A 25,029-nucleotide genomic window follows, 5' to 3' on the forward strand; every position below is an offset into this window, starting at 1 on the left:
CCAATGCACCCACAAAGAGTGACTGTTTGGTGCGGTTTATGGGCCGGCGGCATCATTGGGCCGTATTTTTTCCAAAATGTTGTTTGATGTTGTGCAGTTACTGTGAACAGTGTTCGCTATCGTGAGATGATAACGAACCTTTTATGGCCCGAATTGGAAGATATGGATGTCGACGATATGTGGTTTCAACAGGACGCTGCCACTTGTCACACAGCTAACGAAACAATGGCCCTTTTGCGCGAAAAATTTGATGGCCGAAAAATCTCACGCCGTTGGACTTCTTTCTTTTAGGGTTATTTGAAAGAAAAGGTGTACGTCGATAAGCCAGCAACACTTTAAGAGCTAAAGGATAAGATAATTCGGCACATTAACGTGCTAGAACCTCAATTATGCCTCAGCGTAATCGAAAATATGGACCATCAGATGGAGGTGTGCCGCCGAGGCCGCGGCGGCCATTTGACCGATATTTCGTTTCACACGTAATTGAGCCATACCAATATTATCATAATAAATTGTATTTTATTCAAAATCAACACCGGCCCTTTAAACTTAACCACCCTTTACTTTACAGACTAGACAAAAGTGTAAAGAAAATCAAGCCAAACTCGGCAACTAATATATTAGCAATCAAAATAAATTCAATATTAAGTAACTAAATTTTTAATTTTAACAAAATTAGATATGGATGAGGCGAAATCAAGCAGACTGGTATTAGATAACGAATTATAACCTCGAAGTGCGCGAGCAATGGGTGCAGTACTCGCAAATTTAGTCTTAAAGTTTTCCCGATAAAAGAGGTAAAGTGGCAAAGATTTCTTTGTGGAACATTAAAGTTATCCGCTCAAGTAGAACTGGACAGACGCCAATACCATTAACTGCACTGAAAATAAACGAAAGTGAAAGGACTGCCCTTCTCTTTTCTAGAGATTCTATATTAATTAGTGTTAGCCGAGAGTTATTCGATAGAACAGGGGCCACAAATCGTAGGGAACGTGTGGCCTGTTTAAGAAATATGTTTTGAACGCACTCCAGTATATTTATCAAAAGTTGTTTGTAAGGTCCCCAAGTGATAACAGCAGTTCACAGGCATAGGGATCAGAAAACTCGGATGTATTGCGATGAATGAAACCTAGAACCAAGTCGAATTTGAGAGAATAAAATTAATGTGGCCACTAAATAAAGCTCCAAGAGCCTCGAACTCTGTTAGGTGCACTTTGTAGTGCCGTGCTAGAAATGTTGTAGGATATGCTAACCTATGGTTGCGAACTATGGACGCTAAAAACTACTGACATTAATCAGCTAATGGTATTTGACCGAAGAAAAAATTGCGAAAAATATATGAACCTGCAAGACGGCAAGCAGATTAAGATTTAATCATGAGCCAGAAGTATTAGCGAAAACCGAAAATGTGATAAGATTTATAAAATCTCAGAGGTTAAGATGGTTCGGAAGCGTGCGAGAATGCCCAAGGAGAGAACAACTCGAAAGACAGTTGAATTATACCCTGTTGGAGGCCGAAGAAGGGGACACCTCAGAAAGAGATGCCTCGAAGGCGTGAAAGTTGAGCTTGAAATGCTTAAACGAGCGGCGGTGGAAGGAGGTAGCTTTATGCAGAAACTGATGGCGCAAAATGTTGAGCGAAATATTTTTTTCATAATCAAACACAGACGCGACCACTTGCACCAACGATGAAGATGGTTTAAGTCGAGTTGAAGCTTTTGCCAACCACTGACTGCTTAACAGATGGAACATTTTTTAAATCATCCGTGAAGAGCAAGAACTTGGGAAAGGAAAAACATTTGCTTATGTAATTGATGATGCCAAAAAGAAGTGGCCCTAAGATGCTCCTTGGCGGGCACCTGACGTAGCAACAAAGTCGTTTAATAAAACTTCATTGATTTTTACCACACTCCGTCTGCCCGTCAAATATGGTTCAAGACGTTGCAGAAATGTGGAGTGAAAGCGCGAGCAAGCTAACTTTTTTACTTAAATCTCATGCGATACTTTGTCAAATGCCTTAGAGAAGTAAGTGTAAATGCAGTGTCGCAAATAACTTTGGAAAACGATGACATTTGGCCTCGCTACCTGGTGCTGGTGTCGAGATATTTGTGAAAATCGTATTTATGGTCCGATTTGTTTCAGAGTTTGTAAGGGGGAACGCCACTGTGAAAATTAAAAAAATAGATTTTTTTTTGCATAAATGGTTAGTATAACTACTCAAGAAAATGTGGTAAAAATTTAAAGCGTCCGTCGGCCCCGTAGCGCTTACGATACGTTGCTTTATTTCAAGCGCGTTTTTCTAGAAATTACTTTTTTTGATACGGTGGCAACGATTACTCGAAGACTAATGAACCGATTTTAGTTTTCTTTTTTTCATCGCATTGGCTATCGTTGTACGTAGCAAAATTTTGAAAATAACTATTTTTTTAGGCCTGTTGAAAATCAAAAAAATGGGGAAAAACACACATCAAAATTAGAAATCACCACCATTTTGTCAAAAAAAAAAAACCGCTACGTACAACGATATCCACTATTGTGTAGATTAATAAAAGTTTTGGTATTTTGATTTCAGATGATTATTCATTGGTGTATCGCTGCCACCAGAATACGTCATTTTTTTTTTAACGCGTTACGTTTATTTATTGTGTCTTACGACAACCACCCTACCTACGTTTATTTACATAAATGTGTCAATTTTCAATATTTTTTAATACAAATTTACATCAACATAGTTTAATACATATTGTATATAATCCTTCTGCCCGATCCTCGAATAATCGTTCCTACTCACGAAAAAAAAAAATTCCCAAAAATCGAATATTTTTTGACCTCCCACAGTGGCGTTCCCCCTTAAAATAAGAAATTAGTATTTTTGCAAAAAATAATCCCGCTAGGTGGCGAAGGAATATATTCCTAAAAATCATGTTCTACATCCCATTTAAATCAAGATTTGGGTTGCAGACCCACAGAAAATTAACCCACTAATTGGTATTCAAGTTACACATAAATATCTGCGCTCCAAAAATGAGCTACTACCTTTTCGATCGGGATTGAGTGCATACAAATTTTGTATCTACCCACACATAAAAGAAAATGAAAAATTCCACGGAGAAAAGTTGTTAAAGCATTCTCTTCTCTTATGAGAACTTCCCGCAATAGACAACTTTACTCTCTTTGTCAATTATTGTTCGCCAGCTTTTGGGAAAGCCCAATACTTACGTTACTTATATTTATAGAAGACGGAAAGCGAAAAGATACAGTGATAAGCCGTTATTTTATATATGTACATACATATATAGGTACAAAAGAGGGCGATTAACAATCAAGAGCAAATATCTGGAAGAATGGCATAAGCAAATTATGATGGCAATTATTTGATGTGTGGCCAGGTTATTTGCACTTAATTGTTCATTTGATTTTAGAACTCGAAATATCATACGACTTCTATTATATACATATCAGTCCGGCATGCGCCGTGTAAATAACTGCAGTTATATCTAAAGTGTCTTATGTTCAATGCAAAATTTTGAGGTTTAAGCAATAAATGAAGAAAATTTGGCACCAATATCCAGAGAGAAGGGCAAAATGTTCTTCACAAAGCTCACAATTTTGGGCGTGGCCCACAATTTTGTATCTCTAAACCTATTCAACTCAAACTCTACAATATTTGGCAGACACATGGCGGTTGCTCTCATTTCCTTGAGTCCGGCCAACTTCCATGAGAAAACTCATGTAAAAATGTAGTTATTTTTACAAAATAGGGAAATTTTATTACCATGCACAGGAGAGGAAGGGTGGGCGAAATAGGTGCCTAACTACGTCTACCTTTTATTTAACACTAATTTGCAAAGGTACAAACTATGAAATATTTCGCTAAATACTAGGTTGTGCAATAAGTTTTTCGGTTCGAAAAGAGAGGGCGCTCTTTTTTTATGTTGGTCACTCTTCATATGAATGTAAGTGAAGTTTCATTTCAATCTGTCAATTCATTCTTTGTTTACAGGCCATTTAGTATCGAAATGCCACGTATTTTCTACAATGGAAAAAATCAGGTGTCGTGCAGAAATTGAACTTTTATTTTTGGAAGGTGAATAAGGACTTTCCGCCACCAATTATTACAGTTCAAAGGTGGATTTCTGAATTTAAACGTGACCGTACACGCCTTGAAGACGATCCACGTCAAGGACTTTCAAAAACAGCCACAACAGCCGAAATCTTAAAAAAAACTAGAGAACATCGTATTGAAAAATCGTCAAGTGACTCAAAGAGATTTGATAGAAGTCCTAGGCACCTCACTGGGCAGTGTAAGCAATATTTTGACTGAAATAATGGGTTTCAGAAAACTGTGTGCACAATGGGTGCCGCATTCCACATTCGCTAACAATGGAACAAAAACACCTTCGAATGGGACTTTCTCAGCAACATTTAGAGCGTTTTCGTAAGGATGAAGTGGATATTGTGCGTCGATTCATCACTAAGGATGAGACTTGGATCTATCGCCATGAGCCTAAATCAAAACAGGAGAGCTGCTCTATGGTGGAAGGTGTTACGAACCGTGGAAGACCAAAAACGGCGGCGCATGGGTTTGTTCTCGATGCCAAAGCTTCCCCTGCAGGTTCATGTGTGGGGGGTATAGGTGGCATATCGATTTGCTCACTCCAATCTAATCTTGATATATCCCAGATGATGTCTTCAATGAGCACTCGGCGGGCTGTGCTGAGGATTGGAGCCACTGCAGGCACTTCATCTATTTGTGAACGCAATCTCGATATTAGCACACATATATGTAAGTGATGTATGCACGGCGCTAGCGTCACCAGACAACTGACTGCGCTCACTTGCCCGAGAAGAACCAGCGCAATCTACCATTTCTGATGTCGCTGCCTCCGATCTATCTTCGTCTATGTTGAAACGTCATCTTCTGTTTTAATGACATCTTCGATCGCAGGTGATGTGGGCGAAGAGAAACCGTTCATTTGTATGTTGGTCAACGATGAACCATTCATCAACTGAGAACGTTTCAGTGAGTGAATACTAGACGGAACACTTTCGTTGTACGACTTCCAACCAGAGATCTCGCGTAATTTGGTTTCTACGAAATACAATGCTCTGAGCACTGCTTCAGGTGCCATTGTAATGCCTGGTTGTTGTAGCTAAGACGTTGACGTTCTGGGTCTGGTAGTTATAAGCCTTTTCCAAATCATCTATTGGCGAAGGAGGTTCCTGGGAGGGAGGAAAGCAATTAGCAATTTAAACAATTTAAAATATAATATAAAAAATATGTGTGTTTTGTTGTACTTACGTTTTCTTCTCCGACATCAGCTGAAGCCTTGCAGCTTAAGCAGCTCTTCGTTTCATTCGAGCTTTGATATTTTGTATGTTAGCTCGGTACGCTCTTCAGCATCACGCATCAACCTCTTCATAAAATGGCTCACAGACGTTCGTAAAATCGCAATTTCATTCTGCGCTAAACTCAACTGTTCACACAGCGTATCTATTTTCATTCGATTTCCTCCGTAAGCATATTGATACGAACCATATACCGTTCCTGACTTTGTACGGCATCGTTTAAATGAGCTGCATGGGAATTTTCAAGGCTTTCCAACACTCTGACATCTTCTCTCAAAGCCCTTTTGCGGTTCTCGGCAGCATTGAGTACTTGGTTCTCCTGCGTGATTTCCTCATCTTTTGCCTCTAATTGAGCTTCGAATTCAGTGAACTGCTCAGGAACAAAATCTTCAGATTCGGCTTTTCCTTTATCCACCTTAGCGGCGAATGAACTCTTGAATATGTTCTTGGATTTCTAAACGGTAGCCTTCGTTGTTATATAAATAATTCTTTAGCTCGACATAATCATTGTCTGCTTCATTCAGTAGCTTCAGCGCTGTTGTAAGGATTTCTGTAGGTTTGTTTTCCTCAGCTCTTACTCCCGAACATGCGATTGCGCCCCTTGTGAAATGAGATGTTGTAAATGTTATTAATATGAAATAAATAAATTAATTGATCATTTTAATTTTTGAAAGAAAGGAAACCAAGGCTTACCGACGATGTTCTGATGACATTTTCCATTTCGCAGCAAGATCGGCTTCTCTTCCTACTTCTTCCCGAACAGTCATTCCCACAAACACTGTTTCCAAACGTCATATCCATTTCTTTTTAGTTTTGAATTTGTTGAAATACTTTCTAAAATAATTTTTGACATTTCGCCTTTCACACTTCAAATCTTCAATGTAAACTGACTCGTTGCTTGATGCCCTCGGGTTTATATAATCAAACTCGCGTTGTGCAGGAAATGCGAAGTTCTTGCCAGCGTCCCATGAATCCGCGTAAGATTATGGCAATAGCACAACAAAGGAACAAATCACTTGCGCATTCAAAATAGAACTTCCTAAGAAAAAGACAATAGATCAGTTGTTATACTGATAAGACCTTTTTTAGTTGCACCTTTGCCTCAATAAAAGGTTTTTTCGGTAGTCACCAGATAAACAACGCAATTGTTACGCTATTAAGCCGAAAGGGGCTGTACCTATGGACAATTGAGGCGCTATTTTTTTGATCAGCCACTAGCACAGCTATTGAGCGAATTAGTTAAATAGCACTTGGCGCGCGAAGCACTTGTCCTTGGGGTTTTTTGGGTTCGCGTATTCGCTACATACAAATACACAATGCCATTTTTCTATACCTTTGAAAAGTATTAGCTGAAGTGTCGAAAATATATGCCGTGTTTTGTAGTTGTAGTTGTGTGTAGAAACAGATGACGGCACGTGCTTTTGTCCAAAAAGGGGATTTGGAAAAATCAAAAATATCACTTTCATTTATTGCTCTCGTTTGGTCAGCGATCCTTAGACACAATAAATTTAATTATTTTTTAACTTAACTTGTAGTTAATTGCTCCGTGTCAAAGAACGGTTACACATTTTTTCTAAGTTTCACAAAAGTACACACATATGTATGTATGGTTATTTTTTACAAATGAGATGAGTGAATTTACATCAAACACCGCGTACTGCGTACAGCCTAGATGCCTTTGTGCTCTAGGTGACACTCGATCGCTTCATTGTCCAGTCGACGGTTGGACGAATGTCAATTCAAATATTTATATATAAACGCTGCAGCTCCGGCGCATCCAGCCGCTCAGCGACTCCGTTTACAACGAAATTGTTAAGGGGACCCGGAGGTCTAGAAATTTGAAAAAATCGATTTTTTGTTGTTTCGATATTTCAAAAGCATAGTATCTTAAGAATATATTGTGAAATTTTCATGCGGAAATTCCCAATATTATAGCTTCTAGAGCCCGTTAACTAAGTAGAGAGCGGTCCGCGCGCTCCTGTACCTACCTCAAACTTTAAACTCAGTTATCTCGAAGCAACTGTTTTCGGCCTGGTGTTATAAAAAAAAAGAAAATTATTATACCAAATCGTTCACAACATCAATGGACATCCCCCGTACTAGAATCATATTATTATTTTAATTATTTCGTATTTTTTTATTAAGAAAAAAACTTAGATGTCAAATTCAAAACCGCGCCATATTTTAAACATTTTTTTTTCTTTTTTTATTCTAGTACGGGACATAGCTAGACCGTCCAGGTGTAATTTTTCGGGAGGGCCACTTTTAAAATTATTAAAATTAAAAAACAAAATTTTTTTTCATTTTCGTATGTAAGAAAAGTTAAATAAAAAGCCTAAAAAATTTAAGTATCGTTTTTCATTTCTTTATTGTAAAAAAAAGAAATGAAAGTACACTACATTTTCGAGCTATAGACCACCGTTTTTCATTTTTTTATTGTAAAAAAAATTGCTGAAAATACCCTACATTTTCGAGCTTTAACCCACCGGGACCCCTTAAGCCGAAAGGGAAAGCAAATACAATATAAACGCGAGGATTTTGTATAGGCACTAGCGCATTTACTTTGCGATGTTTTCAATGCAAGTACAGTTAGAGGCTGCTATCTAAGTATCTGTACTAAATTTAGTTTGCTTCAGGTTGTTTCTTGTCACTGAATTGAGGGATAATTTACTTGGACGAAAATTTTGTTATCCCTGAGCTTCTATAACAAACCCGGTACTCAGACCGACTTCGTTACTTTGGCGGTTGGTTAGAGAAGATCTTTAGTATATTTTCCAGCTAATTGGAATATTTGTAACGGAATTTTTAAGTGAACTACTTAGGTAGGGCCATGATTTGTGAAAAAGCGAAAAAGTTCAGAAGGGCTATTGTTTAGATTAGTGATGGGCAAACTCAGCACATTTGCACTGTGCAGCAGCGTGTGCTTCTGCGAGCTAAAAGTGCTAGGTGAAGGGTGTGTTTGTATCCTGAATGAGAGAGCAATTATTCATGAATTCTTACCAGGGATGACAACTTTTAACTTCATATCAAAAAATTTCTAAAAAAATTGGTTTTTTGGTAGATTTTTCTTCAACAACTAAATTAAATACATATTACACTTTCTATTATAATAATGAATTAAGATAATAAACAACAATAGACATGTAATAAAACATTTCAAAAGTTCGCGTAATACTGTTTTTTAATTGCTAGATGTAAAGAAGATTAAGGCCTCTGAAAATATTTCATTTGAGACTAAATTAAAATCTTACATATTGGAAAGCAATGACAGTTAAATCTTCAATAATATTGATCACTGCATATACTGACGAATCTGTAAATTATTCACACTTATCTTATGATTACTTAAGTGGTTTTTGAGATCGGATATATTTTTTTAAATTGAGCTAAGAAATCCAGAAAATCAATTTTTTTAGCAAATTACTTTATAAAATTGCAAACTGTCTTCAGCTACCGAAGTTTGTCAAATTTTTCAAAATTTTTAGCTACTATATGATACCATTTTTTCTTTTATTTTTCATAAAAAGTGGACGTGATTGACAACTTATTTCGCCCATATACTTCCAATACACTCTGATATGTACAACTGCAAATAAAAATAAACAACCAGTAGTATATACTTATGTATATAAATCATGAATAATAAAATCAACAATTTCCAAAATTGATTCCCACATTTAACAACTGCGGCAACTCTTACTCATAAGTTTTGACATTTCATAAATAAAATCAGTTTTTTCGTAATTTCTTCATTTATCGACGATGTTTTTTAAGATCGTAAGTTACATATTATTGTCGCATAAAAAACCACTAAAATTAAGTGTATTTGTAAGGTGTGGATGCAGTGAAAGTGCTGAAAATTCTATTTAAAAATTTGAAACGGCGAACGTCAAAACAAAGTGCACAGTGTTCAACTGCCGACAAAAACATAAATTTATTTCTAATGTGTAATATATTACTCTGTTTTAACTTTTAATTTAGATAAACAAAGTTAAATAAAATATTAAATATAAAACATTTGGTTCAGCATGACCTCAAATAAAAGAAGATTGTTAAATTTGAATCAGAAGGGGAGGGTAACTTTTTTATGCAAATATGTACATGGAGTATCACAATGGTTAGGTTTTTAACATAAAGAGACATTATGAGCTGCACAGGAGTGAATATGATGAATATGTAGGAGAAGAAAGGAAAAGTATATACAAATCCTTAAGTCTAAACGAAGAGCCCGATTCGATGTGCCAAATTACAGATGGTCGGAAAAATTCAAATTATTACAATTTTTTTTTAATTTCTTAGGAAAACGAAGATTACGTTGTAGATGCAAAGCGTGCAACTTATGAAATTGCGTTAAACCTTATTCGTGAGAATCGTGCATTTTCGGATGGCGAATTGGTGAAGTCTTGTATATTAAAAGCAGTAGGAATTTTGTCCCCTTATCTCGTTGAACTATAAGCAGACGAGTAGATGAAATGGCGGAAATTACAAAATCGCAGTTAAAAGAGCGTATAAAATCATTCACAGCGATTTCATTGGCAATTGACAACAGTACAGGAATATCCGACATAGCACATGAATGTACTGAATGTACTGAACTCAGGGGTGTATCATGGCGAAAAGTGGTTTGTGTTGCCACCAATGGTGCGAAATCCATGACCGGATGCAAACAAATTTCTCTAATCATTTTTTTGTACTTTGTCATACTGTGCGCATTGCCATATGCGTGTGATTTGAATTTGAGAGCAACTAAGTACTCACCAAGAATACCCACTCTGCTATGATAATTTGATAATTTCCTTAATGTTTGTTGAAAAAATCCTCTATTTTTTAATGGAAACATGTATAAATTGTCCTTTTTAACAACATAAAATTTATAACATGCATTGTTTAAATAAAACATGGCTGGTTGAGATTACTGTTTGCTGCATTTCTTTAAAACAATTCACTAACATAAAGACATACGATATACATACATACTTATATGTAAACGAAGACAATTTTTTCATTCAGAAAAATATACGATTTGTCAGTACAAATTTTTCTCCACATAGTTTGAAACTATGAAACTTTGACATGCGAGTGTTCAAACTTCTTGATTATAAAATCGCCTATGCTTCTTGATTACAAAAATTATAAAAGTAAATAAAATAGAAATTTGCAAAGATGATGTTAATATTCAAAGAAGCGTTTCCAATAAAAAAAACGAAAAGCATTTTATTATTTATTATGAACGATCTAGCAAATCCCAACACTTCAAAATCCCCTAGCATGGAATGAAGTCCCCTTATCTGGTAACTTTGCTATTGGCAAAGCTTCACTGTCTTTTTTACAAACACATATGCGTTGCTCAGAACTGATTAATATACGTACACGCCTATTGCTTACCCTTCTGATGTAAGTTTGTCGCCCCCTCATCTAGCACTTTGCTAGCACGCTCTGCTGCGAGCGTGCCACTCTGCTGCCCGTCCCTAGTTTAGATTGAACAAAAGCTTAGACGTGCATATGCGTGTATGTGTACATTAGGGTGGAGTCATGTTTTCTAATCGCTTTTGGTAGACTTGGAGAAATTAGAAGAGCGCACCCCTGTCAGTTTGTTTAAAAATTCTTGTGTAAAAAAACAAAAACCAAATAACCATAAACATGTTTTATATAGCCACGTTTTCTTTTTTCTTAATAAATTTTCAATTTTATCATTTCTGACTCTAAAATGAAAATTTCAAATCGGCGCATGGGCAAAAGTCTTCTTGAGAATTGACAAAGTACGCTCAGGTTCCAGTCGTTCGGAATGCTTTCATCCGACCATATTTTGCAGTGCAGCTGGTGCCTGCGGTCCGCTAGTTCTTCGCCTCCAGTTGGAATAGCTCGGCCTGTAGTCCGTCGAAAGACCCTTTAATAAGACTTAATTTCCGACTGACCGACTGATATTAGAAGCTATGTATAACTCGCATTTTGTATGAGGTGGTTCGATTCCACAAACAGGCAGCCTGAATTAAATTTTCCTAACACTCGTGCGGGTATGTTAGGTTCAGCTTGACCAGAATTTAACCTTTTTTCAATTTTTTTCTGCACTAATGTTACCTTAAACAAAGCAAAAAGAGTTAGATAGATGATTTTTATTTTTTCCTTTTTCAAGTTTTCAGAACAAAATCGATTAAGCCTTCGCTGAGTAGGTTTAGAGTGGTTTTATTTCATAAGATTTATGGGATTCGTTGGTCGTAGAATTAGTCTCATATATCAAATGCTAACCGAATAATTTCTACGCCCAGTGAAGTGCCTGAGAGCGTTCATTAGCGCCTATGGAGCAGCCTGTATCTCCGTTTGAAACATTTGAATTGGATCGCATGCGAGTATCTCGCACTCCGCTTAGCTAAATCAGTATGCAAACGGGCATAGATGTGCCAGCACGTACACTTGAAAACCTCTTCTTCGTATTGCTATCAAAAGCAGCTGCGTACTTGAGTTCGATCGTTCGCGGCCGGGGTGACATTTAATTGCTATTCAATATGCTAATACGCTCGGCTGTGCTTAATGCAGCTGTGCATAGCAAATACGTGAATGTGCATTACAAAGTCTTTAAATTAACCGCCTGCAAAGTTCAACTAAACAATCGAAGATGGTCAGTGTAGAATAATGCGTTTTTTGTACACCTGTGGCCACATAATTAAGGCACTTAATCGTTTCAAGGGCATGTACAGTAGGCGTTTATGTGGAAGAAGATTCGAAACAAAAAATGTCTAAAATCAGTGCGGCTTTTGTGCACTTTCAACTTACTTTTTCTGTATAATAAATTTGAATGGTTCATAACACTGCATACCTAAAACTGAGAGTGTTTCATAGGGAGAGTGAATAAAAAGTGAAAAATTTTGTTGACATTTTTTGGAAATTTGGTAAATTTTTGTTAATTTGTTTTGTTTGTGGGATAAGAATTTAAAGAAATATAAAATTAAAATCTTAATACATTTCGAAGTATAATATAATAAAGGGTTAGTTAGGAACATGTAGTATTTACATGGACTACAACTATGAGATGTGAAAATTTCATATATTGTATATGGTGTTTTTTAAGAGCTTAAAAGCTTAAAATGATAAAATAAAACAGAAATAATGTTGGAATGCATTTTTTTTTATTACAATCTGGTAAATAATTTTCGCCGTAGGCGAGTAGGCTGGTGCGTGACCACTATTCGAGAGTGCGTAGGTTCGAATCTCCGTGCACGAAGCAGCGAAATGACAGAAAAAGTGGTTTCTAATGTCAATGAATCAAATATTGAGGTGTTGTATACCTGCCATGAAAAAGCTCCTCATAAAAACCATTTGTCGGTCGGAGTCGGCTTAAAACTGTAGGTTCCCTCATTTGTGGAACAACATCAAGATGCGCACCACGATTGGGGGGAGGGGCTCGGTCAAACACCCAAAACAGGGTGTAAGCGCCTTAATCGCACGAAAGCATAGAAGCTAAAAGAAAGGTGCTGAGATGATTCCTCCTCATGCCTCGAAGTGATGCCGAGTCTCAAAGCATGCATACCTTGTGGTCAGTGTCCTGCAAAGGTACGCACGAAATTCGAGAGCTGAGATTTTGTTAACTTCATAAGATCGCTCGAAAGACTTCGATACACACGTGGCTAGAAAGATTTCGCGATTTTACAAGTTTGTATACATCCTTGCTGTAGCAGACCGAAGGTAGCCAAGGAGATCCCCGTCCTTTCAGGAAAATTAATATACCTCTCAGATTCTTTATCTAGCCAGCTCATCAGTTTCCTGCAATGTCGCTGTAACCCAATACCCAGGTGAACCGTATACCAAATAATTTGGATGCGATCGAAAGAGAAGTGAAGTGAAGATGTCCCAATCAGTTTCTAGTGCACCGTCATCGAGTCCACGGTTCTGATTCCCATTTGGCTGGAGGTTTTAGTTCGGGTTAAAGTTCCACCCTGACGGACACAATGGCTTAGGCATATGCTTTCAATGCTTTCCTCCTACTAAAAAAGAAACAAAATTAAAGGTCTGCAGCCTGAGTCTCCCAGCCTAATTCCGGCAGCGGCAGTTCAGACTAGATTGCCTACAGGCACCACATTTAACATTACATTAGTAGCAGTAGCTCAAAGATCCCCTCTTTGTTTTCTGTGTTCTTGTTTTTGTGTGTGAGGTAGGGTTCGAAATGCCTTCGCACTTACAGCGACTGGCGTCTACTGCGTTGAGTGGTGTGGCCACTAAAACAATCCGTCCTGTTCTTCTGGGTACACCCTTCCCGGGACTACTTTCTGCGTTATTTCTGAAGGCACAGAACAGCATCCATAAAATGGACCAATTCTATTCACCCACATCTGGGTCCACCATATTTGTAGCCAGCTTCATGCTATAGGTTTGCTTTCTTGTGCTTCTTCGCCAAGTAGTACGTCATTGTGAGTGAATGACTCAAGTGATTTTTTGGTTGTCGTCAGCTCGCCAATTTTGCTCAGCCTCCACTGTTCCTGGTGCGGCTACTATTGATTGCCTTCTGCTTCCATTACGATTTTTGCTGCGAAAGCTTGAACTGTCTCCCATTTCAAGCTGGTTGAACACATACCTCCCGTGAGGGTGTTTAGGGCTATTGGATGCTCCAAAACATTTTATAGTGATTCTCTTTCTTCTTTAAAGCCGTCGCAGTACAAAATTGCAAGTTCCACACACTCCACTGTGTTGGGGTAGTCCGGACAGAAATGGTTGTCTGCCAGCTTTAACCGATGCAGGCATTCTTAGAAACAGTAATGTCCGCTCAGCTATTGGGTGAGGTAGTAGTCTACGACCCCGTGTTTTCTTGTAAGCCACTGATCGGTGCTCGTTATTAATTTATGTATCGAACACTCGTTTCGAGACACTTCCCAACGCTGTTGCCATCGTCTAATTGTTAGCGCCCGTTCTTAGGCTTTTTCATTCAATGTAGGCCGAGCCCTTTGCGTGCTGTACAGTCGGCTCATTTTCAGATCCAAAGGAGGCTTTTCTGCAATGACCCACTGATTTAGATGCTTTGCTTTCACATGATGTTTGTACGTTCGCTGTATGTTCTAAAACATTTTTATAAAAAATTAGCAAAAAAAACAAAAACAAATAAAACATGAAAAATATGGGAAATATGGGAAATATTGTAAAAAGAGATTTAGTGACTTAATTATCTGAGCGCAAGTGTACATATTTTATTATCTGTATATCTTTGTGATGCCAGTGGAATGAAGCTTACTACAACAGTAAAATCTTTTCAGCTTTTCTGATAGCGCTTATTTCCATCATGTGGGCAAGGAGCCTCTACTTTATCGCACCTTTGGAGAGCAGCTCCAAATATCTGCTTCGAAGTACAGCGCCCGACCTGCGCTCATTTCGTACCACGAAGGCAAGCGTTATTCCTTTGCGGAAATCAAACAGGAAGCAGAAAATCTTGCCGTAAAACTTAACGAGCTCGGCATGCAACGCGGCGATCATTTGGGAATTTGGATTACGAATAATTCCCAGTGGTACATTAGTTACATGGCAGCTGCATTAGCTGGATACACAGTCGTTTGCATAAATCCCGCGTTCCAGCCACAAGAAATCGCGTACGCGCTGAGAAAAGCGCGCGTCAAAACACTCATCACAATGGCCGAGTGTGGCAAGCAAAATTTCTATGGAATTTTGAAAGAAATATTGTCGAGTGCGCGCATAAATGGAGCCGGTCCTATTGATGACCCACAATTTCCCGATTTACGTTATGTTGTCATGCAAAGTGAGGCTCCGTTGAGTGAGTTCCTAAGCTGGGATGAGCTACGACGCAACTCTGCTCTACCATCAGATATAAATGAACTTAATCAAAAAGTCGAACAAATCTCACCGGAGCAGGTCTACAACATACAATTCACATCAGGTACCACTGGCCTACCCAAAGTGGCGTTGCTTAGCCACTTTGCCTGCTTAAATCAAGCTCGCATATTTGGGCGGATGATTCAGTTACAGAAAACTCCTAAACACCTGTGTTTGGCAGTGCCCTTATTCCACATTTTCGGTTTAAGTGTAATGTTCGCCAGCTTTACATATGGATCGACACTGGTGCTTCCCAATCCAAGGTTCGATTCAATTGCCACGCTGGAAAGTATATCAAAAGAAGACTGCCATATCATACTAGGCACACCCACCATGTACGTGGATATGGTGGAGAAGCAACGGCGATTGCAAAAACCATTACCATCACTGGAATCTGGCGTAGTTGGTGGCGCGGCATGCTCGCCAGAGGTGTACTACCAAACGAAGAAGTTACTGAACTTAAAACATTTTCTTATTGGATATGGATTGTCAGAATCGTGTGGTGGTTGCTTTTTTCAAACTGCTGCAGACAATGACGACGAACCAGCACAAACAGTTGGAGGAATATTTGAACATCTTGAGGCAAAAGTTATCGATGATCAAGGAAAGATAGTGCGATTTGGGGAAGCTGGAGAGTTGTGTCTGCGCGGATACTTGATCATGACCGAATATATGGACGATGTGGAAAAAACCAAAGAAGTGTTGGATAAACATGGCTGGTTCAAAACTGGGTAAGTTTGTGGCAGATTTTACTTTACCAGCTATCCTTCTTTTTTGCAATGCTACATTTTTTGATTTTGTAGTGACAAATTTTCGTTGGACTCCAATGGTGTGGGGCGTATTGTTGGGCGCAAAAAAGATATCATTATACGTGGCGGTGAAAACATATTTCCGAAAGAGATTGAAGATCATCTGGACGCACATGAAGACATAGTAGAATCACAGGTATGTATTTCCATGTATATATTTCTGCTACTAGGCAGGTTGGTAGGTTGTACGGAAATGAAACATGGCTGGTCACCAACCTCATCGCACAGAGGCTACAATCTTTTGTCAACGAATGCCTCTGGATGATGAACTGGCCAACCCAGTTAACTTAAGTTTTATCCGCAAATTGAAACGAGAGTATTAGATTCAAAAACTATTCTTTATTTTATAAATGTAAATTATTTTCGAACCGAAGCAAAAAGGGCGATGAAGTAATTTATTCTTAATTTATTAATTACCGATACCGGGGGAGCTGTGATGGCAAACGAAAACGAAACTGTCTGGCCAACGAAAACGAAACTGTATCAAAAGGTGCGTAGGCTGATCCTTTTATAATGGTTTTGGGCACCGCTATCCCTTTATCGATGCTAGGTGAAGGGGAGATCATGCGAAGACGATGCGACGTGGGCTTTATGTATTTTTTCGGCATACATATGTATCGATGTGCATGTATGTTGTTGGCAATGCAGATGTACTAAATTCTGCACAACGAAATGATGAGTTAGTGATAACAACAAAGTGTAAAGCAGCGAAGAGCGAAGTGAACGATGAAATGATGAGTAAGTGATAACAACAATGTGTAAAGCAGCGAAGAGCGAAATGAACGATGAAATGAAATGTGAGCGATAGAGAAGTGAAAGGAATAGGGTGAGCCCAAATTGTGGGTGATGCGAAAATAAAGTTAGGGTGGGCCCAAATTGTGGGTGATGCGAAAATAAACCTTAAACTCTTAACATCCTCCCCCGGTTGGAGTCAACTACTCCAAAATAATCAACAAATTATACTGGTAATTTGCAAATCTTTGATATTGCTCGTGTTTGTAGACCATTTCTGGTTTTTACTACCACTACACGAACACGACCATCGTCGCCAGGCTTGACTTCAGTGATGCGACCTGTTGTCCACTTAAGTGGAGGTGTATTTTCCTCCTTTATTAAGACCATGTCATTCGTTTGTAAATTTTGAGATTCCGTTTTCCATTTTGTTCGCTGTTGTAAATTTTTAAGATACTCGCAGTGCCATCTTTCCCAAAAATTTTGGTGTATTTGCTGGACTATTTGGTAGCGCTTCAGTAAGTTATCATTACGGCCCAAAGAGTTCGAGTCTGGAATTGTTGTCAGAGGCCGTCCTATTAAAAAATGAGCCGGTGTTAATGGGCGCATGTCATTAGCATCTGTCGACATCGGCGTAAGTGGACGGCTGTTGATTATTGCCTCGGATTGACAACAAACAGTTTGAAGCTCATCCAACGTTAGGGTGGTGGTTCCGATAGCACGACGAAGAAAGTACTTTGCTAATTTAACTGCACTCTCCCAGAGTCCACCAAAGTGTGGAGACCTGGGAGGTATGAACTGCCACTCGATTCCATTCTCCAGGCATGTACGTTGAACCTCTTCTATATGTTCCTTGGTAACGAAAGCGGACAAAAGCTGGCGTAGTTCTCGATTGGCACCCACAAAATTGGTAGCATTGTCGGACACTATTTTGCGACTTTTCCCCCGTCGAGCGATAAATCTCTTTAAGGTACCTATAAATGCTTGTGTGGACAAATTGGGTACAACTTCTAAATGTACTGCCTTAGTTACAAAACAAATAAATACTGCAATATAAGACTTAATTGGTGAACGGCCGCGAATTCGTTGAGTTATAAGGACAGGTCCACAATAATCCACTCCTGTCACTTCGAACGGGTAAGTTTGTTGGACTCGATCGGCTGGAAGATGCCCCATAATCTGCTCAGCAATAATTGGGTTACTGCGGTAGCATAATACGCAATCGTGAATTACCCTTCTTATAACATGGCGTGCGTTTGTTATCCAGAACTTGTCTCTTAAAATGTTTTGAAGCGTTTGGACTCCGGCGTGCAAGTGATGATGATGAAAATGTCGAATTAATGTATTTACAAATGCGTGTGATGATGGAAGTAGAATTGGATGTTTACTGTTAAAAGGCAATAATGAATTTTTAAGTCGCCCTCCAACTCTGAGTAGGTTCTTATGCAAGAATGGCGACAATGAAATTAGCTTTGAGTTGCGATGTTGTTCTCCAATCTCAATGGCGTGGATGTTTTCTGAAAATGAAATATATTGAATATGTCTGCATATCAATTCTAATGCTTCATCCATTTCAGGTGCCGATATGTTGATGCAATCATTAACTGATGACTGCTTTCGACATCCACGAATAAATCGACTTACATAAGCAAAAATTCTCAGCAATTTCATGTAGCTATTAACATACTTATGTTTACTAATGAAGTCAGAAGTTGGAATAGCAATTAATGCAGTTCTTTGAAGCCGCTGTTCTGGTAATTCGTTTTGTGATACATGCACTGCTGAAGGCCAATAATCACAGCTCTGTTGGATAAATTCTGGTCCGTGCCACCAAAGTGTATTTCGTAAAAGTTCGCTGGCACATGCTCCACGTGATACAATATCAGCGGGATTCTGGTATGTTGGTACGTGATTCCAGGAAAAGGTTTTCGTTAATTGCTGTATTTTTGCTACCCTGTTGGCCACGAAAACGTTCCATCTCGACTGTTCACCTGCTATCCAAGCAAGCGCAATTGTGCTATCTGACCAGCAGTATACATTTGCGCTAGGAAGATTGAGTATGTTGTTAACTGCTGACATCAGTTCTGCGGCCATTAGGGCTGCACAAAGTTCTAGCCTAGGTAATGTAATCTCTTTCGTTGGTGCCACTCGAGATTTAGCACAGAGTAGTGACGAATGCTCACCATATGCATCACTCCATGCTGCATACACACATGCTCCATATGCCTTAGTGCTTGCATCTGCAAATGCGTGAAGTTTAGTGTCGATATCAATATTAGCATACCTGGGTATTTTTAATGTTTGTAAAAGCGGTAATTGTTTATTGAATAGCTCCCAATGAACCTTGATCCCGGGCGGGACCTCATCATCCCATGGCGACTTCAGCTTCCACAGTTGTTGCATCAAAATTTTGCATGTTACTATCAAAGGATTGAGGAGACCTATCGGATCAAAAAAACTTGCCAATTTTGATAGAATTGAACGCTTTGTAGTTTTAACGCTATTATCCGCTACCAAATGAAATAGAAAGCAATCCTCAACAGGTGACCATTTTAACCCTAACGTTTTTACAAACTCAGTGTCGTGGAAACGAATTGTCTCTTCTTTGTCTTCTGGTAAAATATCGGCAACAATTTCGGATGCGTTCGATGCAAATTTTCGTAAAGGAAACCCCGCGCAATTCAGTAAGTTTATGGTTTGATTTTTGATTTCGATGACCTCGCCGATACTAGCTGCGCCACTTATTAAATTGTCTACATAGAAGTCGCTTAGTGTTACCTTTGATCCGATTGGGTAAGTTTTCGCTTCATCAATTGCCAGCTGTTGTAGACATTTTACAGCAAGGTACGGTGCGCAACTAGTACCATAAGTAACTGTTTGTAGCTGATATGTGGTAAGTGGTTGTTCAGAGGTTGGGCGCCAGAAAATGCATTGCCATTGGGTATCTCGTTCGTCGACCCAGATTTGCCTATACATTTTGGCAATGTCAGCCATAATGACATATTTGTGTCTTCTGAATCGGGTCAAAATTGTGAATATCGTATCTTGTAGCTGGGGACCAACTCTCAACATATCGTTTAGGCAATATCCATTTGAGGTTTTGCAGGAGGCGTCAAAGACTACCCGCAGCTTAGTAGTCGAGCTATCAAGTTTTGTGACCCCGTGGTGGGGAATATAGTTTAGGCGATTTCTTGGTGAATATTCTAAATTAACTGGAATCATATGCTTCATATTGATATATTCTTCCATGAATTCATTGTAATCTCTGCGAAGATTTGAGTTTTGATTCAGTTTGGATTCTAACGAAAACATTCTTTTGCCTGCGGTTTCTTCTGAAGCACCCAGGTGATGAGGTTCTTCACGAAATGGAAGGCGAACAATGAACTTATTGGTAACGGGACACCTGTGAGTAGTAGAGCTGAAATAGGATTCACATTCGAGCTCATCCGATGATAGAGTCGACGATGACGATGCTGGAATGTCTTCGATTGCCCAAAACCTTTCCAGGAGCTTATCTAAAATGGACTCTGATGTGACTGATGTGAATGCTTTGTATGGAGGTGATGGATCAGCTGCTGATGTTACGTGCGCAGGAATGGCACCTGCAACCACCCAACCAAATTTGGTATTTTGTATTACTGGACCGTTGAGACGTATTTGGCCCTTACTAAGTATCTCAAAAAATAATCCTGCTCCAATGAGTATGTCAATCTGTCCTGGTATGTTGAATGTCGGATCAGCGATGGAAATGGTATCTGGAATCGAAATGGTTGACTGATCGATGCGACGACTAGGTTGACATGACGTAATGGATGGTATGATTAGTGCATCAATGGTAGCACTATACTCTTCGGTTAGAGATTTAATCGCTATGCAACATAAATGTTGCGCCTTTGCTCTCCTTTGACCTATTCCACTGACGTCGATATCTACGCCCTTTCGAGTTACTCTTAAATGTTGTGCCAATTTCTCCGTGATGAAATGCAGTTGAGATCCGGAATCTAGCAGAGCGCGAGCTCGGATGCTCACTCCCCGAGAATTAAAAACATGAATAATTGCTGTTCCAAGAATAACTTCTGATTGATCGAGACTCACCTTAAGAGCAGATGATGAGAGCAAACCTGCTCTTGGTGATATGTTGGTAATGGCTGAATCATTTCGATGTAATAGTGTATGATGTTTTACATTGCAGTGTTTACAGAGATGGACTGAAGGACAATCATTCGACTTATGACCTGATCCAAGGCAATTCAAGCACAAGTTCAGTCTTTTCACACAGTTATATCTTGCAAGTGGATCCATGGCACGGAACGTGTCGCATTTGAAGGCATTATGATGGGGAACCGCATTGCAAAATTCACACTTTGCTTGTTTGGTAGTCACCATAGCCCATTTTTCGTCACGTTTGTTGTGCCTATGTGTTGTTAGCTGAGTTCTTGGTATGAGTGTTTTAGGCTGCCCGGCTTCCAAAATATCTGCAATTTGACAACGACGTTCTAAGAATTTTGCTAAGTCCTCCCAAGTGGGCAGATGAAAACTCATGGCAGTTGATCGCTGATCAAACAAGTGGGTAACCTCTTCCTCCCACTTGGCTTTCGTGTCTGTATTGAGCTTTGAGGATACCAGATGCAAGAGTATGCCATCTGATACTTGCTGATTTGAAGCTAGTGATTGCACAGCTCGTAAGTTGGTATTGACGACGTCTATGAACGCCCTCATCGATGATGCATTCGGCCTTGTTTCTCCCTGTACTTCGAAAATGTGTTGAATATGAGCTTGGAAAATTAGCCGCTTGTTTCCATATCTAGACCGTAGCAGATCCAACGCCTTGATGTAATTTTCATCGGTCACCTCAAACGATTGTATGAGGCTAGCTGCTGAGTCGACGAGACATGATCGGAGGTACTGAAACTTCTCGATGTTTGCTAATTGGCTGTTGTTGTGAACGAGCGCTAAAAACATGTTGTAAAAATCCATCCAATTTCGATGATGACCATTGAATTTCGTGAGTTGAAGTTTCGGAAGGTTGACTCGATGTGACGGAGATGCAATCGCTGTGCTGTTGAATATAGTTTCTCGGCGTGCGGGGTTAAGCACATTTATGCGCTGCACTATTATTGCCTTCGCTGCACAAAAGGATTCATCGAATGTATCCCGATGTGGTTGATTGAGTTCTTCATCGTTCATTAGCTCCAATTCTGATTGTAGATGGTGAAATGATTCGTACTGACGTTCCAGTACCGACAATTTTGCCTCGAGCTCGTGCACGGAAATACTGCTAAGATGCGGAAGTATGCGTTCGATGTTGATTCTATCCAGAATTTGTTGACGCTGTTTGACCTTGATGCGGTACTCATTTTGCGTTTTCAAATGAGCAGACGCATCATTAGCCTGAGACCACACGGATTGGGAAGTTCGTGGTGTTCCCGCCTCATGATGCACCGAATCGCTTTCTCTAAAGGGGGTTGTTGATGGTGGTGACGTATCCGCAGGTATATTGTGAGGCTCCATTTCCAATGCTTGTATGTGATGATTAAAACTTAAGTCAATTGGTTGACAACGATGGCGATGGCCAGCTCTTCAAATCCGGCTCGAAGGACCAATTTATGGATGATGAACTGGCCAACCCAGTTAACTTAAGTTTTATCCGCAAATTGAAACGAGAGTATTAGATTCAAAAACTATTCTTTATTTTATAAATGTAAATTATTTTCGAACCGAAGCAAAAAGGGCGATGAAGTAATTTATTCTTAATTTATTAATTACCGATACCGGGGGAGCTGTGATGGCAAACGAAAACGAAACTGTCTGGCCAACGAAAACGAAACTGTATCAAAAGGTGCGTAGGCTGATCCTTTTATAATGGTTTTGGGCACCGCTATCCCTTTATCGATGCTAGGTGAAGGGGAGATCATGCGAAGACGATGCGACGTGGGCTTTATGTATTTTTTCGGCATACATATGTATCGATGTGCATGTATGTTGTTGGCAATGCAGATGTACTAAATTCTGCACAACGAAATGATGAGTTAGTGATAACAACAAAGTGTAAAGCAGCGAAGAGCGAAGTGAACGATGAAATGATGAGTAAGTGATAACAACAATGTGTAAAGCAGCGAAGAGCGAAATGAACGATGAAATGAAATGTGAGCGATAGAGAAGTGAAAGGAATAGGGTGAGCCCAAATTGTGGGTGATGCGAAAATAAAGTTAGGGTGGGCCCAAATTGTGGGTGATGCGAAAATAAACCTTAAACCCTTAACAGCCTCCTTCTGTAGAATATTCTGCTCGAACACTATTAGCAACGACGCGCTGTGGAGCTCAACGATTGGAGAGCCCATCCTATGGCAAATCAATCGCAGCAAGCGGCGATAGATAGGCCACACGCTTAGAAAACCAGCAGATATCATCACGAAAATGACACTGGACTAGCACCCACAAGGGAGCAGAAGTAGCGGTCGGCCAAAGATCACTTGGCGAAGGTCGATGCTGCGCGAACTTACAGCTGCCAACATCACATGGGAAGGCGCAAAAACAATAGCCCAGAACCGTGCACGATGAAAGAGGCTTGTCGAAGCGCTATGCTCCCAAGCGGCCTCAATAAGGATATAAACAAGTTGAATTACCACTCGTTCACTCCTCAAGTAGTACCGTACAGCGCCGTTTTTATACCATTATGGGACCTCCAACAGGCAGATATCTACAGCCATCGGGAGCTGTTGATGGGTTGAAGAAGATAGATGTGATTTAGGTTGGCGCACAGCCCCAAGCTGTTGAAAAAAGGAGCACCCAGTGACCTGAATCGTCTTGCTGCCAAACCTGGACATTTACAGAGAAGCGTGATCAACAGTCTCCTTCACTGAAAAGTCCCCACTGCTTCTGCAATGGCGGCTAAACGGTGAACTCGCTTTTCCGCACGTGAGTCGATCGTCCAATGACCGGTAAACACAGCTACGAGTTTGGAAATGGAAGAACGAATAGTCTCTAAAAACTGCTGTGTCCAGCGTCTATTACTCTTGGGCCAAAGGATTTTCAAAATAACACATGAAGTAAAGGAGCTCTGTCTAATCCGTGCTTTTCTGAGAAATAAGTTGTGCAATTGCCCTTTAATAACGGTCAGGGGGATGCCGATGACCGGGTAGGAGGTCGCTGAGCCCAATTCAGTCCGCTTACTGACAACCCTGCAAACTCCGCCTGACAGAAGCTGACTAATTCGGATCTGCCCCATGGCGTCGTCAGAGCCTTGATTCCGACTTGGCAATCGGAAAAAATGTGAATAGCTCCATCGCTCTCACGTTCCCTAAGCATTTCGCATGTCTGCTGGAACGCAAAGACTTCTGCCTGAAAAACACTAGCAGTATTCTGTAATTTAAAGGAATTAGATAAATTGGCTGATCTCTGATTCCACCTTAGAACCGCCAATGCAGACAGAGGCAGTTCGGTACAGATTTTCCACTCGCTTCAATCCTGTCTACATGCCCTGTCATTGCCCTGGCATGACTCTCGCTAAACTCCAGTTTGCGGATAGAGAGATCTGTTTGAAGTTCAGAGACATACGGCGTTAACTGCCAAAAATGCTACCATGTCCCTTGAGAGACTGGCTCCAGAGGCCAACCTCCTTTAACCTGATTTCACTTTGAGCAGCGATAGACATGACGGAAAAGTCGATGGGAAATAAGTGCAAAACGACATTTACGACAGCACTGGGACAAGTTTCACATGCAATGCTCTGCACCCTCCTGAGTTTAGTGATACTATAGCCCTTCCGAAGAGCTTCCAAAGCACGCATTTAAAATTAAAATTTTTGTTTTGTTTTCTTTCTATTTGCAGGTGATTGGTGTTCCTGATCAGCGTATGGGCGAGGAGGTTTGCGCCTATTTACGTCTACGTCCTGGGGCTAAACAGCTGACACTTGAGGAAATAAAGGAATTTTTCAAAGGAAAAATAGCCCACTTTAAAGTGCCCCGTTATATTCGGTTCGTCGAGGAATATCCAAAAACTGCATCTGGAAAGATAAAAAAGTTCGAGTTGTTGAAATTTTTTGAAAACGAATTAAAAAATGGCGAGAATAGAGAAGGGCGATGATGCATTAAACACAATCGAAGTGCATTTTTTATGTAGCTGTTTACGTTTACGATTAATTTCAAGACGTGTTTAAGAACATTTTTTTATTGATTTTATAACATTTTTATTTAATTTTTTATTTTTAAAAGAAGTTTTCAATCTGAGTAGATTTGAAATTGTCAGCTCAAATATGGGTATTCTAGGAAATTCTGCGTGTTCGTGAATAAATCATTTCCAAAATTTAACCAAGTAGCAAAAAACTTCAA

The 25,029-nt window shown here is 39.6% G+C and overlaps 1 protein-coding gene across 1 annotated transcript; it reads left to right on the top strand.

Moving 5' to 3' along the window:
* The first annotated feature begins 11,709 nt into the window (after window positions 1-11,709).
* LOC128863186 (medium-chain acyl-CoA ligase ACSF2, mitochondrial-like) lies at window positions 11,710-25,029 on the top strand. Its single transcript, XM_054102196.1, has 4 exons — window positions 11,710-11,965; window positions 14,589-15,890; window positions 15,963-16,104; window positions 24,530-25,029. The coding sequence occupies exons 1-4, from the start codon at window positions 11,853-11,855 to the stop codon at window positions 24,782-24,784; spliced, it is 1,812 nt and encodes a 603-aa protein (XP_053958171.1). The 5' UTR covers window positions 11,710-11,852; the 3' UTR covers window positions 24,785-25,029.

This window comes from Anastrepha ludens, chromosome 5, assembly GCF_028408465.1.
Source record: "Anastrepha ludens isolate Willacy chromosome 5, idAnaLude1.1, whole genome shotgun sequence".
NCBI lineage: Eukaryota > Metazoa > Arthropoda > Insecta > Diptera > Tephritidae > Anastrepha > Anastrepha ludens.